Here is a 19917-nt window from a genome sequence, read left to right as displayed (position 1 = left end):
CATATCCTGTACCTTTAAACTTCTTATTCTTTCTTTTACATCTTCTATCCATTTAGCATCTTTGTTATGTTCCACAGGATCTTCACAGATACTTCTCCAAAATGTATCTACTTCCTTTTTTTCGGCGGTCTATCAATTCCTTTTACCTTATTTCCCAATTTTCTATAAAACTTTTTTGGGTCATCAGTAAATTGCTTATTTTGTGCTTTTCCCTTATGTTTATCTTCATATCTTCTAAGTCATTCCGCCTGTTTTGAAATTTGTAGTTTATCTCCAATAGTGCATAACAGATCCTGGCCTGTTCTAATATTGCGCATTGCTTTTATCACATCTATCTTTCTTAATATTTTTGTTGATCTGTTCCCTTTTCTATAATCTTCTAACAATGACACTTCTTGTCTTAGCTGCTTTACAGTTTTCTTCCATGATGGTATTCGCTTTCGCCCCCTTTTTTCCCTTGCTACCCTATGTTCCTGTGGTAGAATTTTATCAGTTATTAATTTAGCAGCACAGGAATATATTCTGTTTACTTCTGTTATATCACATGGATCTCTATGGACAGCCCTAATTACTGTGTTCATTTGTTTTTCAAGCTTCTGGCTTTTGGGGTTTTATTAACCTTCTGCAGTCTATTTCTCTGCTTGATCTTGATATATGTTTCTTTGTCTATTAAATCAAGCAACTCTTCTCTTAACTCCTTTTATTCCATGCTGAGGGCACATCCCTTGTTTTCCATTTCCTGCGGAGATTCTATAGAAAGTTCTATAGCATCTTCCTGTGGCACATTCTCTTCAGTTTCATCCTGTGTCATCTGTTGTTCTGTCATATGGGAACTCACTGGCCTATCACTCCTCAACATTGACTGCATCAGAATTTCCACAGTTTCCTGTTTCTTCCCTTGCTGTCCAGCTTCAAATGAATGTTTATACTGGTTTCCTGTGGAAGGCTCCAAATTATCTTGATATGGCACCTGACCAGTTACTTCCTGTTCCACAGGTTTCCCCTTAATTTGGATATCCATTGCTCTATCCTATTGTGGTGCTTTCTGCATTTGATTTTCTACACTGAATCCTTCCCTTTGCAGCTGTTCCATTACCTCAATTTCTATTTCTTTGACATCTCCATTACTAATCTCTTTTTCTACTTTAATTCTTAGTGTTCCTATTTTTTGTATTGTAAAGCTTTCCATATCTGGATTATTTTCCCCATATTTTTCTTCAACTATCTTTGGTGCTGCTCTTTTTGTATTGGTTAGTTTTGCTTTCTCCTTTGCATGAATATTACACCATATTAAATCTCTTTTCCTTTCCCATGTCCATATTTCTTCTTCACGTCTCCTGATCTTCTTGCTTTTCCTTATTCTGGAGACTCACTCCATCATGATGTGACGTAATCTGTTTTAGGCCTTCTACATTAAATCCTTCACTTCACAGGCACTCCATAACTTCAACTTCTATTTCTTTAACTTCTACTTTACTAATCGTCTTTTCTGTCCAGAGTGGATGTACTGATGTTTTATCAAAGTACGTTTGTGTCTAAAACTCTTGTCACACATGGTGCATTTATAGGGTTTCTGTCCAGAGTGGATATACTGATGTTTTATCAAAGTACATTTGTGTCTAAAACTCTTGTCACACATGGTGCATTTATAGGGTCTCTGTCCAGAGTGGATATACTGATGTTTTATCAAAGTACATTTTTGTGTAAAACTCTTGTCACACATGGTGCATTTATAAGGTTTCTGTCCAGAGTGGATATACTGATGTTTTATCAAAGTACATTTGTGTCTAAAACTCTTGTCACACATGGTGCACTGATACGGTTTCTCCCCTGTGTGGATCCTCTGATGGCTGACCAAGTGAACCTTCTGTGTAAAAGTCTTGTCACACATGGTGCATTTATAGGGCCTCTGTCCTGCGTGCGTATTCTGATGTCGTATCATCCCACTTTCATATATAAAACTCTTGTCACACATGGTGCATTTATAAGGTTTCTGTCCAGAGTGGATATACTGATGTTTTATCAAAGTACATTTTTGTCTAAAACTCTTGTCACACATGGTGCATTTATAGGGTCTCTGTCCAGAGTGGATATACTGATGTTTTATCAAAGTACATTTTTGTCTAAAACTCTTGTCACACATGGTGCACTGATATGGTTTCTCCCCTGTGTGGATACTCTGATGGCTGACCATATGACTCTTATCAATGAAACTCTTCTCACACATTGAGCATTTATAGGGCTTATGGCCAGTGTGACTCTTTTGATGTTTTACCATACTGCCTTTGTAGCTAAAGCTCTTCTCACATAGGATGCACTCATAGGGTCTCTGCCCAGTGTGGATATTTTGATGTTGTATCATAACACTTTCATATATAAAACTCTTGTCACACATGGTGCATTTATAGGGTTTCTGACTACTGTGGGTGTATTGATGTGCTATCATGACACTCTTTTGTCCAAAACTCTTGCCACACATGAAACAATTATAGGGTTTCTGCCCAGCGTGACTATACTGATGTTTTACTATACCACTTTTCAGCCTAAAACTCTTACTGCAGATTGTGCATTTATATGGCTTTTGCCTAGTGTGGAGACTTTGATGTGCTACCAGGTGATTCCTCCTTTTAAAAATCGTGTCACACATCGTACATGTATATGATTTTTGCAGGGTATGGCTATCATTATTTCTTGCTAAATGTTCATTTGTAAAACTCTTGTCACCTGTTGCATTCTTATACAGTTGCTGGTTAACAATTTTCATTTTTTTGCTATTAGTTACTATTAAATCATGTTGTTCAGTATGGACTAACTGATGTTTTTCTATGCATGACTGCCTTGAGAAACTTTTGTCACAAGTGGTACATTTAAAAAGTTTCATTCCAGTATGAATAACCATATGCACTGACAATCCTTTTTCTTCTGCAAAAGTCTTGCCACATGTGGTACATTTGTACAGTTTTACTCTGCTGGTTATTTGCTGATGTTTTTCTAAGGTATTTTTTTCCCTTTTCTCACTATGGATTAACTGACCAGTTTTGCTGTTACTGTCAAATATTGGAATTGTTTTGTATTTACGCACTTTACGGTGTCTTTCTCCTTCACAATTTGCCAGATGCATTTTGTGATTAATTTTCCTAATAACCCCCTTGTTATTTTCCAAATGTTTCAGGTGTGTAGTATCCAGCTGAATCAGGTCTTGCTTCATGACTGACATCTTATCCAGGAGAGCTGTGTCATGCTTTGAATCCAGGGGTATCCCAAATGATAACTGCGGACTCTGAAACTGGCTGAAGTCTGCATTCCTGTTGACTTAAGAGAAAAAAAAATATGTCACTATATAATAACTTGCAGTGAAAGTTTAGAGAATATAATACATGCATTACCACACAAACATTTTTTTTAATTTCTTATAGAAAAAACCACTGAACTGTTGCTGAATAAAACTGTACTAATGAATCTGTCACCCCCAAACTACAGTTTCCTCTTATTGCTTACTGCTCCTCCTAACCACATTTAACAATGCTAACTGCAATGTTATTTTCTTATTATCTTCAGGAAATTTTTCCAACAGTACATCCGTTGTAGCTCTCATCTCTACAGTCCTACCAAAATGCAAGGATTCCTCATATTCATTTCCAGTTTCTCGAGTATTTAAAAAGCTAAGATAAACTCTTCCCATTTCAAATAAGCCAGCCTAATACAATCATAATAAGAGAACATAACATCAGGTGAAATTTTAAAAATAATAATAGCTAATTCCACTATTCCTAACACTGTGGCTTTAAACCTTTAACAATCTCCAACAATTAAAGGCTAAACATATGTACTACAAAATACAAGTCTGTAATTCCAGCTGACATATTTTACAATTAGTGGACAAAGCAACACTGGACTGCATGGTTTATTTTAAGCTCAGTATAATCACTACAGACAAGTACTTTGTTACTGATGTAATAGCTTCAGTATAATCACTACAGATAAGTACTTTATTACTTTGTTACTGATGTAATAGCTTCAGTATAATCACTACAGATAAGTACTTTATTACTTTGTTAGTGATGTAATAGCTTCAGTATAATCACTACAGATAAGTACTTTGTTACTTTGTTACTGATGTAATAGCTTCAGTATAATCACTACAGATAAGTACTTTATTACTTTGTTAGTGATGTAATAGCTTCAGTATAATTACAGATGACATTTGTTACTAATGCAATATCTTCAGTATAATCACTACAGATAAGTACTTTATTACTTTGTTACTGATGTAATAGCTTCAGTATAATCACTACAGATAAGTACTTTATTACTTTGTTACTGATGTAATAGCTTCAGTATAATCACTACAGATAAGTACTTTATTACTTTGTTACTGATGTAATAGCTTCAGTATAATCACTACAGATAAGTGCTTTGTTACTTTGTTACTGATGTAATAGCTTCAGTATAATCACTACAGATAAGTACTTTATTACTTTGTTACTGATGTAATAGCTTCAGTATAATCACTACAGATAAGTACTTTATTACTTTGTTACTGATGTAATAGCTTCAGTATAATCACTACAGATGACATTTGTTACTAATGCAATATCTTCAGTATAATCACTACAGATAAGTACTTTATTACTTTGTTAGTGATGTAATAGCTTCAGTATAATTACAGATGACATTTGTTACTTTGTTACTAATGCAATATCTTCAGTATAATCACTACAGATAAGTACTTTGTTACTGATGTAATAGCTTCAGTATAATCACTACAGATAAGTACTTTATTACTTTGTTACTGATGTAATAGCTTCAGTATAATCACTACAGATAAGTACTTTATTACTTTGTTAGTGATGTAATAGCTTCAGTATAATTACAGATGACATTTGTTACTAATGCAATATCTTCAGTATAATCACTACAGATAAGTACTTTATTACTTTGTTACTGATGTAATAGCTTCAGTATAATCACTACAGACAAGTACTTTGTTACTGATGTAATAGCTTCAGTATAATCACTACAGATAAGTACTTTATTACTTTGTTAGTGATGTAATAGCTTCAGTATAATTACAGATGACATTTGTTACTAATGCAATATCTTCAGTATAATCACTACAGATAAGTGCTTTGTTACTTTGTTACTGATGTAATAGCTTCAGTATAATCACTACAGATAAGTACTTTATTACTTTGTTAGTGATGTAATAGCTTCAGTATAATTACAGATGACATTTGTTACTAATGCAATATCTTCAGTATAATCACTACAGATAAGTACTTTATTACTTTGTTATTGATGTAATAGCTTCAGTATAATTACAGATGACATTTGTTACTAATGCAATATCTTCAGTATAATCACTACAGATAAGTACTTTGTTACTGATTTAAAAGCTTCAGTACAATCACTATAGATAAGTGTTTTATCACTTTGTTACTGATGTAATAGCTTCAGTATAATCACTACAGATAAGTACTTTGTTACTGATGTAATAGCCTCAGTATAATCATTACAGATAAGTGCTTTGTTCCTTTGCTACTGATGTAATAGCTTCAGTATAATCACTACAGATAAGTATTTTGTTACTGATGTAATAGCCGCAGTATAATCACTACAGATAAGTGCTTTGCTACTTTGTTACTGATGTAATAGCTTCAGTATAATCACTAAAGATAAGTACTTTGTTACTTTGTTACTGATGTAATAGCCGCAGTATAAACACTATAGATAAGTGCTTTACTACTTTGGTACTGATGTAATAGCAAATAATGGTTGCTTATTACTATTGTTATTAAGTATAAAGAAGGACTGAAGTCATGATGTTTATTTGTATTTACTTATTACATAATTACACTCTGTGACATACCTGCATCTTTTCAAAGAAAACTCTGGAGTTAAAGAAATTGCTCAAAATCTCACGTTTGCAAATAGAGACTGAAGGACTCAGAAAAACACCCAAAAAGTTGAACAAAGTCTACTAAGGCAGCAGTAGATACATAGTGCAAACCACAAAAATATGCTGATAACCATATAGAAGTGTTTCAGACATTTTCAAATGGCTCATTATGTGATAACTGCAATGTACAACTGTCGATATCTGCAACACAATTTATAATTATTCCTGATGATGACACAGACAGACACGGTCATAAAACAGCACTTCACTCTCTTAGTTCTTCTAACATGGTGCAACTTGCACATTCTCCCATGCAGACCACAGCTACCCTTTTTCATGAAACAGTATAATATCTGGTAATGTGTTAAGCCCCTCACAATATCAGCCCCAGGGCCGGTGATAGCATTTTGGGGGCCCTAAGCTACTTTCATGTTGGGGCCCTACCTAGGAGGGTGTAAGATGTGGCCACGCCCCCTTCCCTTTACTTCAATCCTCAAACTTTGCTCTAAAACCAAATTGCTTTGAGGGACAGATTACTATATCAAGCACAGTCTGAAATAGTCTTAAAGCTCACACCCCCTACCACCAACCTTTTGGCACATAAGACATAAGATTAGGGCTTTAAAACACTGGGCTTCTGAGCTAATAAAGATGTTAGAAGACATTTTGCAGTAGTATGCATTGCGTGAACCCACAATTTCTTGTAGGTAACAGACCAAAAATACCAGACAAACATCTCAACATTGGAGATCATTATCACAGCCCCTACCCCAGCCTAATATTTCAGCATATTTCTAGACAAAGTCAAAAATCATCACAGAACAAAGGTAAACTATCAGATAGATTTAAACAGTGCTATTATAAACTTACAAAGGTACTAGAACAATAGGTATGCATTAGTATGAAATAAAACATCAGTACATTCGTCAGAATTCTCACACCCAGTCCCTCCCAATGTTTCAGCATAATAATTCCACATAAAGCCAAAATTAATTGCAGAGCAGAGATATAATGTTATTGATAGACTTTAAACATTGTTTTAAACATAAAGATAATATAACAAGTTTTTTATCATGCATTATAATAATTCCTGTGTATTCTACATTCTCCCAGCCCCCACCCCAACCCTTCAGCACAAGAATTCTGGACAAAGCATTTAAGTAGAAGACAAAAGCTAAACATCAGGGAAACCCTTTAAAAATACTTATAAAATGACTGAATGGGTTTTCCCATAATTTGGTGTATTACTTCACTTCAATCTCAAAGCTTTGATAGAAAACCAAAATGACAGACCACAAATAAGCAAACAGTCCCACAGCTTTCTCAGTGCCCATACACAACCACCACCAACCTCTTAGCACAGTAATTATGCATGAAGCAAAATAAATAAAAAAAAGCCAAAGGCATAACATTAGGGATTTAAAATATTTGGCTTATGAACCAATAAAGATGCTAGTGTAACAGATTTTGCAGTAGCATGCATTGCTGGAACGAACATTTTTTTATGAGAAACAGACCAAAAATAGCAAACAAATATTAGAACACAGTGCAACATTCTCACAACCCCTACCATCCTCCTAACCTCTGAGAACAAGTCTAGATAAAGCCAAAAATAACTGTAGAAAAAAGGCAAAACATCAGGGATAATTTTAAACATTGCTATTATACATGCAGAAACATTTGCAGAACAGGGTTTGCATTAAAATTACATTTGTGCATTCTGCAACATTCTCAGAGTTCCTATCCCATCAATACAACCTTTCAGCGCAATTCTGGAGAATGCAAAAAAGCAGGACAAAGGCATAACAACAGGCATTTAAACACTCCTCTAATAAACTTACAAAGATGCTAGAACAGGTCCTGCACTAGCCTGCATTGCATGAACTCAAATTTTTCATGACAGAGAGCAAAAAGTACCAAGCACATATGAGGACTTTCTACAACATTCTCACAACCTGTACTCCCTTCCTAACCTCTCAGCAATTCTGGAAAAAATCATAGAACAAAGGCATAGCACAAGAGATGGCTGTAAATACTAGCATAACAGGGTCTGTTTAGTCTACATTAAATCATCATCTGCAATATTTTCACAGTCACTGTCAGCCCACTGACAGCCTTTCAGCACAATTCTGGACAAAGCAAAAGTAAATAAATAAAAATATGACTGCTGTTATGCAGGACTGACTAAAAAACTAGAATCTGGGCATTAATTATCACAGATAAGCCACCCCATCTCGTAACACAAGAATTCTGGACAAAGCTAAAATAAAACTATGCAAACCAAAACCCCTCTCCACCCTCCACCCCCAATCCTCCAAGAATTCTGGGAAAAAGTATTACAATCCTCATCTCCCTGTACCCCCTCCCCCCTAAAAAAACTTAAAAAACAAAGCAACTTACCTATTTCTGTAGTGGAAGGCTGCTACAAATCCTCTACTCACACTAAATTAAAGGTTGACCCTGATTGTTACCACACAGACCAGTTCAACCTTTTTAAATTTGTCCTTAAAAGGACAATTTTTCAGACCTTTTAAAAATTGCCCTTACAAGATCAGTTGAAAATGCAGCTCCATGGCTTGTTCCAATGATTGCTGCTGAAAGGCTTTCTTCCGAAGTCCTTGTCCTCCCCATGCCACCAGCAATTCAATAAATGATCTCCCAAAAATCCAATTAGCAAAGCAAACTTTCTCTTGAAAAATAAGTGAAAGGAATGCTTGCTACACACATGCCTTTTTAAAGGCAATGGACACAGGAAGTGCGCTGCAAGGATCACTTCCTTGAAGTGGAAAACACACACACACACACACACACACACACACACACACACACAGACAAAACTTTCTTCCTTGGCTGATTCAACCAATCAGGTCCTTGCTTCACTGAAAAGGACCTGATGGACTGCAGCTTTCAGCTGACATCACAGCTTACAGGAAGACAATTTAAAAAAGTTTTGATGGTGCTGTGAATCATGTGATGCTGCCATACTGACAAGAATGCATGAACCACCCCCACATTTTATAGTAAAGTATCATCTCTATTTCTAACCACCCTTTTGCGTTATTTGAAAAAGTACTCCCTGTTAATATTCTGCCCTATCTCCTCTATATTACCCTTATTGTCTCTGTTGTGTGCAGGAAGTAATGCATGATGATCTGTTACACATCTCTTGGTCAACCACTGCCTTCATTAGGAAAGACAATTAATCACTGGCAACATCTGCTGACCCTCTCCGCTTATCACCCACTACTCAAGGTGTAAAACAAGTAATCACTGGTGATCTACTGTCCCCACACTTTTGATTACTTGCAGTGGCTTTACTATGTGAAACGAGTCATTACTGACTGACGTAGTGTCCATCCCCTTCTTATCATCCAGTACCTTCACTGTGTAAAATAAGAAATCAATGGTGACCTATTGTCCTCATTCATATAACTCTGCTGCTTACATTGTACAGAAGAGGAAACTTATACATATGTACTACACTTCTCCCTACCTTATACATATGTACTACACTTCTCCCTACCTTATACATATGTACTACACTTCTCCCTACCTTATACATATGTACTACACTTCTCCCTACCTTATACATATGTACTATACTTCTCCCTACCTTATATATACTTCTCCCTACCTTTAACATACATACTACACTTCTCCCTACCTTATACATATGTACTACACTTCTCCCTACCTTATACATATGTACTACACTTCTCCCTACCTTATACATATGTACTACACTTCTCCCTACCTTATACATATGTACTACACTTCTCCAACCTTATACATGTGTACTACACTTCTCCCTACCTTATACATATGTACTACACTTCTCCCTACCTTATACATATGTACTACACTTCTCCCTACCTTATACATATGTACTACACTTCTCCCTACCTTATATATATGTACTACACTTCTCCCTACCTTATATATATGTACTACACTTCTCCCTACCTTATATATATGTACTACACTTCTCCCTACCTTATATATATGTACTACACTTCTCCCTACCTTATACATATGTACTACACTTCTCCCTACCTTATACATATGTACTACACTTCTCCCTACCTTATACATATGTACTACACTTCTCCCTACCTTATACATATGTACTACACTTCTCCCTACCTTATACATATGTACTACACTTCTCCCTACCTTATACATATGTACTACACTTCTCCCTACCTTATACATACGTACTAAACTTCTCACCTTATATATATGTACTATACTTCTACCTTATATATATGTACTATACTTCTCCCTACCTTATATATATGTACTACACTTCTCCCTACCTTATATATATGTACTACACTTCTCCCTACCTTATATATATGTACTACACTTCTCCCTACCTTATATATATATGTACTATACTTCTCCCTACCTTATATATATGTACTATACTTCTCCCTACCTTATATATATGTACTACACTTCTCCCTACCTTATATATATGTACTATACTTCTTCCTCCTAAGTATCCATATTACCTTTGTTGTGTGAAAAAAATAAATGCATGGCAATAGACTGCCCCTCTTTTCATGATCGCACTGCTGCCTTTATTATGAGAAATAATTAATACTTGGTGGTTTGTTGTTCCTTCCTCCTGACTGCCTGAACTGGTTTGCTGTACAATAATATTTTTAGAGAATGGGCGACCTGTAGATCGCACCCCGATTGGAGAATGAACATTCGACAGCAAGAGGTTAATTTACAGGTAATGCCCACTGAAAAAATGAGTCCACCACTTCATGGAAAGATATTAAGCTGCTGTAGAGCTTGGACTGAAAAAAACCCTAATGGCCGGCTTTATTTTATGCTCGCTAAGCTGCACTTCTGCTGTTTAGGGAGTGTAAAATAAAAAAGAAAAAAATTAAAATAAAAAAGCATGTGTGTGTGTTTATCTCTGTGTGAGAGTGTATGCATGTGTGAGAGTTAGAGAGAGTGATTGCGCTATTGTTTTACACTCACTAATCAGCACCTTTGCTGTTTAGCGAGTGCAAAAAAAAATGAAAGAGGAAAAAATGCGTGTGCATGTATGTGTGTTTACGTTGCTGTCTGTGTGTGTGAGTGAATGTGTGCACAAAAGCAGAAGTGACTGTGTGCGCATTGGTATGTTTGTATGAGTGTAAGAGAGAGAGAGAGAAGAATGAGAGCGATCGAACTTTCAACTGGCAGCAGCATCGGTTAAGATGTTTCCGTATCTCTCAACCTCTTAGCACAAGAAATCTGGACAGAAACACAAATAAGGGGGGAACAAAGGACCAAAAATACAAAAGAATGTTAAATATCGCTCTTACAAACTTAGAAAGTTGCTATAATAACGCGATTTCCATTAGCGTGCATTTTCTGAAGCAGAGTTATCCATGTGAGACGGAGTCAGGGAGCGAGTGAGATCGACTACTGGCAGCAGCAGCAGTAAAGCGGTTTGCATACCTCTAGAACTTTCAGCTGAAGAAATCTGAAAAAAGCCTAAAATAAAGGGGGAACAAAGGACCAAAAATACAAAAGAATGTTAAATATCGCTCTTACAAACTTAGAAAGTTGCTAGATTTCCATTAGCGTGCATTTTCTGAAGCAGAGGTATCCGTGTGAGACGGAGTCGGGGAGTGAGTGTTCTGACTACTGGCAGCAGCAGCAGTAAAGCGGTTTGCATACCTCTAGAACTTTCAGCTGAAGAAATCTGAAAAAAGCCTAAAATAAAGGGGGAACAAAGGACCAAAAATACAAAAGAATGTTAAATATCGCTCTTACAAACTTAGAAAGTTGCTATAATAACGCGATTTCCATTAGCGTGCATTTTCTGAAGCAGAGTTATCCGTGTGAGACGGAGTCGGGGAGTGAGTGTTCTGACTACTGGCAGCAGCAGCAGTAAAGCGGTTTGCATACCTCTAGAACTTTCAGCTGAAGAAATCTGAAAAAAGCCTAAAATAAAGGGGGAACAAAGATTCTAAAATAGAAACACATTTGTAATTATTGCTCTTATAAAATTACAAAGTTCCTTAAGTAAAGGATTTGTGTCAGCATGAATTTACTGAAGGAAATAAAAGTCTGAAACTCAAATGTATGTAATTATTTAGTAACTTCATTCTTCAATGACTGCCAATGAACAAAATGTTTTAGGAGGAAGGGAACAAAAATGAAGTAAATACCCAATTATTTTTAAAGCATTGTATTTTGGATGTAAAATGCTTCCTCCAATACTATTAACATACAATACAGCAAGTTTGAAATATTAGGATCAAGAACTATTTTACATCAAAAATATATTAAAGAAAATAGCAATAAAAAATAAATAGTAAAACACGGTGATTTTATAGACATGCCATTCTCTAAAGCACAATAATGCCCTCCAGTGTGTGTTATTGTGGAAGTAACACCCTTCCAGGGGTGTCGAGGTCAGACACCATGTTATTTCCACAATAACATACACCCTGTGGGGCATTATTGCTTGGGTGACCTAATGTACAGTCTCCTCTTAACATCCTTGCTGCATTTATTGTGTGACCCCTGAAGACCTGCTGTCGTTTGCCCACCAGTTGACCCCACTCCCACTTTCTTTACTGTGGGAAACCTGGTAATCTACTGAATCTCCTAATAACCTGACAATTCCATTTTTTAACACCTTTATTAAATTAGCACTTAAGACATAGGCAAGCATACATTAACATAAAAGAAAACAAACCATATCGACATGTTTTCAGTTACGTACATTATAGATCACATATGTTCTTTTTATAACTATGTTTAGTCCAATACTACATAAATTGTTCAATTCCTGCCTTCCCTTAAACCTCACTCCTCTTCAGAACATTCTTCTGCATGATGCTCTCACAACATACCCCACAAAACAATCATCTTAGGTGATGTTAACATCAACTGGACCAAAATTTCTACTAACTCCCCAAAACTCAGTATCAAATTCCATGAATTCCACCAACTGATAACATCCCCATCTGCCTACACAATATCACCTCTTCCACTTTGACTATCGATTGGATTCTCACTAACTCACCCAACCTTTACCACAGGCCAACTACCTTAGCAAACTCTTTGAGTGACCATCTTCCTACTACCATCCTACAACACTCTTCCCAGGCAGAAAAACCTCACTCTTATAGAGACTGTCATAAACTAAATAACTTTAATACTACTCAATTCAACTCTATCCTCTCTACCATTGACTGGTCCATCCTCAAACAAATTCCTCTAAATGATGCTGTATACACATTTAATAGCATATTCCTAGATATCCTCAACTCCCTAGCTCCTACCAGGCATATTCAAATCAAATCTAACTTTGCCCCCTGGCTTTCTAAAGAAACTAAATCGCTCATTGCATAAACGTGACAATACTTGGAAAGCCTGGACTAATACCAAACAACCTTCCCTGTTTCACAAGTACAAAGAACTTTGGAACCTTGTCAAAAGACGTCTGTAAGGACAAAAATCATACTACAACTCTCCCCAAAATAACTGCAAAACCAATCCACAGAAATTCTGGTCCACCTTAAAGAAAATTCTCAATCCTGGGTCCCCTTCAAATCCCTTCACTTACCCAAACAACAGTCCTCTAGAAACTGCTACCCTTCTCAATAGACACTTCCACTTACCCATACAACAGTCCTCTAGAAACTGCTACCCTTCTCAATAGACACTTCATCGACACTGTCCAGAAACTTACACCCTCAAACTGCAACACAAACTCCACCTGTATCCCTCCCAAGCCACAAAACAGTGACATTTTCTCCTTCAAACCAGTTCCAACTTCATATATTAAATCACTCCTGAAGCTTAAACCTAGCTCTCCCTCCTCAGACAATCTCCCATCCACTTTCTGCAAATCAGCTCCAGAATTCATAGCCTATCCAGTATCCATCTTAATTAATAGATCTCACCAGGAAGCAACAGTACCAGACATTTGGAAATCCTTCTTCACTATCCCCTTGCATAAAGGGGGGATCTCAACAGACCCATCAAACTTTCATCCAATTGTCATCCTCTCTCCTATCTCCAAACTTACTGAAAAATGTATACACTCACAACTCCTAAACTATCTCCTTCAACACAACATCCTCACTCCCACCCAACATGGTTTCCGTCCTAACCATAGCACCTCTACAGCCCTCCTGTCATTTACACATATAATAGCTGAGGCCCGTGATAAAAACCTCCTAGTATCCAGCCCTTTCCTCAACCTCTCAAAAGCCTTCGACACTGTCTCTCATCCCTTACCTCTGACTAAACTTTCCAACCTCAATTTATCTCCCTCCACCCCAGCCTTCTTCTCTAGTTATCTGTCTCATAGACAGGAATCTGTTCAATGGCTCTCCTTCTGCTCACCCTACCTCCCAGTGACAACTGGGGTGCCTCAAGGCTCCATCTTTGGACCACTCCTGTTCAATATCTTTACAAATGAGCTTCATACCTCTTGCAAACAATCTGCTCTAATCCAGTACGCTGATGATTCAACTCTCATCTGCACTTTCAACAATATCTCTGATCTTCACACTCTCACCCAGGACACCTTTCTATCTGTTGAAAAATGGCTAGCTGATAATCTACTCATCCTAAAGCCTAAAAAAGCCAAACTCCTGTTATTCCTTCTACAGACTCTCTTACCTAAAATCTACCTTTCTCAACTAATCCTCCAATAACACCACCATACAACCTGACTCCCACACAAAACTTCTAGGGGCTATCATTGATGACAAACTTAAATTTAACCTACACATCCTTCAAAGTATTAAAAAAAATCACCAAAAGCTGGGTATGCTCTACCGAGACCGTAGATTCCTGACCTCTGATGCTAGACTGTCCCTGGCTGTGGCTCTTCTTCTCCCCTCCCTTCTCTACGCCACCCCACTACTAACCAATATTCAAACCACTACCCTGGCCAAACTACAACAAACTTACCACAAAATAGCAAGATTCATCACAAACTCCCCACATAACTCACACCACTGTCTCGCACTCAGCCCACGACAATGGCTAGAACTCCCTCAACAACTACTTCTATCTCAGTTACAAATTATTCACTCTATATTTATAAACCATCCTCCTGCCCTGTCCTTTCCTCCTTGGTATCCATCTACACACCAATTTGCACAGTTCGTACTTCTAACCAACAACTCCTCGACATCTACCAACCAAAAAAACTATAGGTACACTACTATATAAATCCACCGTATCCCAGGCATAGAATAACCTCCCATCTCAATTACGGTCCATTATACACCCTATACAATTTAAGAAAGAACTCAGACTACACTTTATTAGAACCAAAAAAAGAATTTATGTACTCACCATAACGTTCCATCTGAGTAGGTACTTCATTTGTCTGCAACCTGTGGATATCGGATCCGAGCCGGCAGCTTTCCAAGCTACAAGATCCGAGCTCCTAGCTCCTCCCCCTACCCATAATCCCCTGCTATGTGCTACATTACCTCAGATCGAGTTTTTTTTTTTTTTTTTTACACAACTCTTACCCTCGAAAGAGGAAGCAACACCAGATCACTGTCCTAACAGCAGAACAAAGATTTCTTTGGTGATCAGGAGTCCCGAAAAGGTTTGGGGGATGGCAGGGGGGGGTCGGTTGCAGACAAATGAAGTACCTACTCAGATGGAACGTTATGGTGAGTACATAAATTCTTTATCTGAAGTAGTTACTTCATTTGCTCTGCAACCTGTGGGACAGAGTCCCCAGCTACCTAGGGAAAACCCTGGGAGGCCTTATGGAAGGATATTTCGAAGCACCGCGGAGCCAAAGGAAGCCCTACCTCTCGATACCATATCCAACTTATAATGAGAAATAAACATATGAGAAGAGGACCAGGTAGCTGCTGAGCATATGTCATCCAAGGGGATCCTGGACCAGAAGGCTGCTGAGGTGGCCACAGCCCTCGTAGAATGAGCGTGAATTCCGATAGGAATCGGTTTGCCTGCAGACAAGTACCCGTGAACTATGCATTGACAAATCCAATTTGCTACAGTCACTTTGGTGATGGCCTTACCCATGGCCGATTTAGCAAATGACATGAACAACTGGTCCGACTTGCGAAAATCTTTAGTCCTGTACAGGTAAAAACGCAGTTGTCTGTGCACATCCAATTTATGCAATTTGTGTTCTCCTCTATTCTGAAAATTTGGGAAGAACACGGGTAAGTTTATTGATTGATTGTTATTTGACTCCGAAGCCACCTTAGGTAAGAACGACTGATTAGTCCTGAGGAACACTTTATCCTTGTGAAAAATGAGATAAGGATGCTTCATACATAAAGCTTGAAGTTCTAAAACCCTTTTGGCTGAAGTAATGGCCACCAAAAAGGCTGTTTTCCAAGACAAGAATTTTAACGGAATCAAAGCTGCGGGTTCAAAGGGTGGGCCTGTCAAGGCTTGTAAGACCAAGGTCAAATCCCATGGGGGCAACACCACTTTCACCGGAGGCTTCAAGAGGAAAACGCCCCGCAAGAAGGTTTTACATAATCTTGTAGAAGCCAAAGATCCTAGTCCGTCTCCCACATGGAAATGGGAGATAGCTGCCAATTGCACTTTAACTGTAGAAGCACTTGCTCCTTGTCTAAAGATCAGTGACAGGAAGTCTAGAATAGTAGGAATAGGAACTGTAAATGGATCCAGGCCTCTATCTTTAGCCCAGACAGAGAAACGTTTCCATTTGCTGTAGTAAATTTTCCTAGTAGTCGGCTTATGTGCTGTGACTAGAATGGCCTTAACAGGAGATGAGATACCGGGAGTCTTAGCCATCAGTGGAACTGGAGCAACCAAGCCGCAAGCTTGAGGTTCACCAGGTTTGGGGGTTGGTATCCCACCAGATGTGAAATCAGGTCTGGAATGGGATCCAATATCCATGGCGGAGATACACTGCGAGACCGCAGGTAAGGGAACCAGATCTGGCGAGGCCAGAATGGGGTATTGAGGATAACTCTGCTCCCCAACCGACGGGCTTTCTGTATGAACTTTGTCATGAGTGGAAGGAGGGGATAAGCATAAAGTAGACCGGGCGGCCAAGCATGGACTAGAGCGTCTCTGGGATTCTCCCCTTCGGGGGGAAGTATTGCAAAGTACTCGCTGCATTTTGTGTTTAAGGGAGAAGCAAAAAGATCGCAGCGAGGCCAACCCCATTTGCAGAAGATCTGCTTCGCAGCTGATGGATTGAGAAACCACTCGTATGGAGTGAGAATCACTCTGCTCAGTTTGTTCGCCAATATGTTGGACAGACCCGGAATGTGCGTTGCTACCAGAAAACGGTTGGTGGATATCGCCCATTCCCACACTCTCATAGCCTCCCGGCAAAGGGGGTAGGACCTGGTTCCTCCTTGCTTGTTTATGTACCAGACTACTGACATGTTGTCCATCTGGATTGCAATAGTCCCCAGAGGTAGAAGGTTGTGGAGAGCTTGCAACGCTAGAAGCACCGCCCTCATCTCTAGGACATTGATATGCAAAGCAGTCTCTAGGGGAGTCCACGTGCCTTGGACGGTTCTGCCCGAACAATGCCCCCCCCACCTGAGGCGAGAAGCATCCGTGGTCAGAGTGGCTTGGGGGGGAGGGACAACAAAGGGCCTTCCTTCTCTCAGATTTGGGGTGTGGAGCCACCAAAGAAGAGAGTCCCTGCAAACTCTGCTCAGAGGAATTGGGGTATTCAACGGATGGAGTAGTGGAGACCATTGAACTTGAAGGGTCCACTGCAGAACCCTCATCCGCAGACGTGCATGAAGGGAGAGACTGATCGCTGCTGCCATAGATCCTAGTGCCCTCAGGACTAATTCCGCTGCCGGAGCCGGACTTTGAAGAAGGGTTAGCACCTGAAATGACAAGCTGTTCAGCCTGTCCGCAGTTAGCATAGCTCAAGAGATGCGGGTATCTAACTTGGCCCCTATGAACTCCAGGACCTGTATGGGGCAAAGAGAGGATTTCTGAAGGTTCACAGAGATGCCTAAGCTCTGGGCAAGGGTCAGAGCATAATCTCTTGCCACACAGAGCTGATGTCTGTTGGTGGCGGTAAGGAGCCAGTCGTCTAGGTATGGAAAGACCTGAATGCCCTGAAGTCTCAGGTGGGCTGCAACCACTGCCATGACCTTGGTGAACACCCTGGGGGCTGAGGTAAGGCCAAACGGGAGAACCCTGAACTGGTAATGACTGGCTCCCAGCCGGAAGCGGGGAAACCTTCTGGATCGTCTGTCCATCAAAATGTGGTAGTACACATCCTTGAGGTCTATAGAGCACATCCAGTCGTTCTGCCACAGAAGGGGGAGAATCGATTGGAGGGTGACCATCCGAAATTTTTCTTTGGGAATGAACAGGTTTAAAGCGGAGAGGTCTAGAATGGGTCTTAGGTCCCCCATCTTTTTTGGCACTAAAAAGAACCTGGAGTAATAACCCAATCCAGACTGGTCTGGGGGGACGGGCTGGATGGCTCTTTTTTTCTAGCAACTTCAGGACCTCTGAAGCCGCTGCCTCTCTTTGATCGGGTGGAACATCGGGGAGGAGTTTGGTCGAGGGAGGGTGGTTTATGAAGGGGATGGTATAACCTCTGGATATGATGTGGAGCACCCATCGATCTGTCATAATGGACTCCCAGTTTGACAGGTGCTCTGACAACCGCCCCCCGACTGCCTCCAGAGAGGGACAGCCGGGTAAGCCCTCAGGGCTGCTGTGCGGGTCTATCCGGGAAGGGTTCCCTGGACCCGAAGTTACGCGGTCCCCCTCTGCCTCTGGGCCGGCATCCACCTTGTCCTCCTCTGCCTCTAGAGGACGAGGGGTCCGAAGCTGGATGGGATTGCTGGGACTTATGGAACCACAGCTTCTTTTGTCCTCTCTGATTCCTAGAAAAGGATCGTTGGGGATTAGAGAAGCGGACCCCGATGGCAGACAGCGTCTTCCCATCCTTCTCGCTTTGGACCAGCATCTCGTGAACGGTCTTGCCGAAGAGCAAAGATCCGTCAAAGGGTGCATTCGCGAAGGATGCCTTGAAGGGATCTGCGAAATCGCAAAGACGGAGCCAGGAGTGACGTCGCAAGATGACCCTGGCTCCGCTGGCCCTAGCGGCTCCCTCCGTGGCATGGGAGAGTAGACGCATGGATGTGTTAGAGATGGATTTCAGAGTGGCCATACGAGTCGAGAAAACTTTCTTGTCCTCGACCGACATGGACTCCGGGGGGCTGCAGCGTATTCCTTAATTAAGTCTCGTTGCAGTCTAATGGTATGTGCCATATAGTTCAGAGCCCTTATAGAAAAGGTCGCTGAACTAAACATCCGCTTCCCAATGCGGTCCAGCGCCCGAGATTCCTTATCTGGCGGGTGAACCAAAGAACTCTCCTGCGCGAGTTCTCTCTTGGTGGCAGCTGCCACCAACATTGCATCCACGGGGGTTCCCTTGGCCCAAGACTGTCTATCCACTGGGGGGCTAAGGATCTTGTCAGGTCGCTTTGGGATAGGCTCCACGGTGTCGGGCTCCTTCCATGCCCTGGTAGTAATTATGTCTACCAGGGGGTCAGCCGGAGGGGACACCCAGGAGGTAGAAGGACCTGCCTCAAACGCATCCAGGAACACGGATTCATCCGTGGAAGGTTTTTGGGTAGACCACCCCCCTCTAATACGCAACATTTCCATGATGTCTCCGAAGGAGACATCCTCGGGGGGTGACCTTGAGGAACCTTCCCCTTCATCTAACTCTGTGTCGGTTGTAACGGACTCGCGGGAGTCCAGGTGCTTCCTCTTGCACCAATGTTTACAAGGGACCTCCTCAGTGGGACTGTTCAAAGAGGGCTCGTCAACGGGGTCCTGTTCCTCCAAGGGAACCAACTGGTGGGCTTGAGCAGGCTGTCCCGATGGTCGGATGATGGAGGATAGATCCACATGCAGCGGGGGTACGGGAGAATCTGACGCCCGAACCGGGGACCTGGAGGGGTTTTCCCCCCCCGAAAAGGTTTTCCCTCCCTCCATAACCTCCCCAAAAAAAGGGGCCCCAAAGG

At 40.2% G+C, this 19917-nt stretch overlaps 1 protein-coding gene across 1 annotated transcript in view; it reads right to left on the bottom strand.

Annotated features, from left to right (window-relative positions):
- Positions 1 to 1257: 1257 nt before the first annotated feature.
- Positions 1258 to 19917, bottom strand: part of LOC122797920 (zinc finger protein 271-like) — a 161842-nt gene continuing 143182 nt past the window's right edge. The window contains exon 5 of the mRNA XM_044066438.1: positions 1258 to 3312. Coding sequence (XP_043922373.1) covers positions 1469 to 3312 — 1844 coding nt within the window. The 3' untranslated portion in view covers positions 1258 to 1468. The remainder of the gene's footprint in view (positions 3313 to 19917) is intronic.

The sequence above is a fragment of the Protopterus annectens genome, chromosome 3.part1 (assembly GCF_019279795.1).
Source record: "Protopterus annectens isolate FY-2018-M chromosome 3.part1, PAN1.0, whole genome shotgun sequence".
In the NCBI taxonomy this organism is placed as follows: Eukaryota; Metazoa; Chordata; order Ceratodontiformes; family Protopteridae; genus Protopterus; species Protopterus annectens.
The sequence above is the reverse complement of the archived record's forward strand: the minus strand, read 5'-3'. Positions and strand labels throughout refer to the sequence as shown.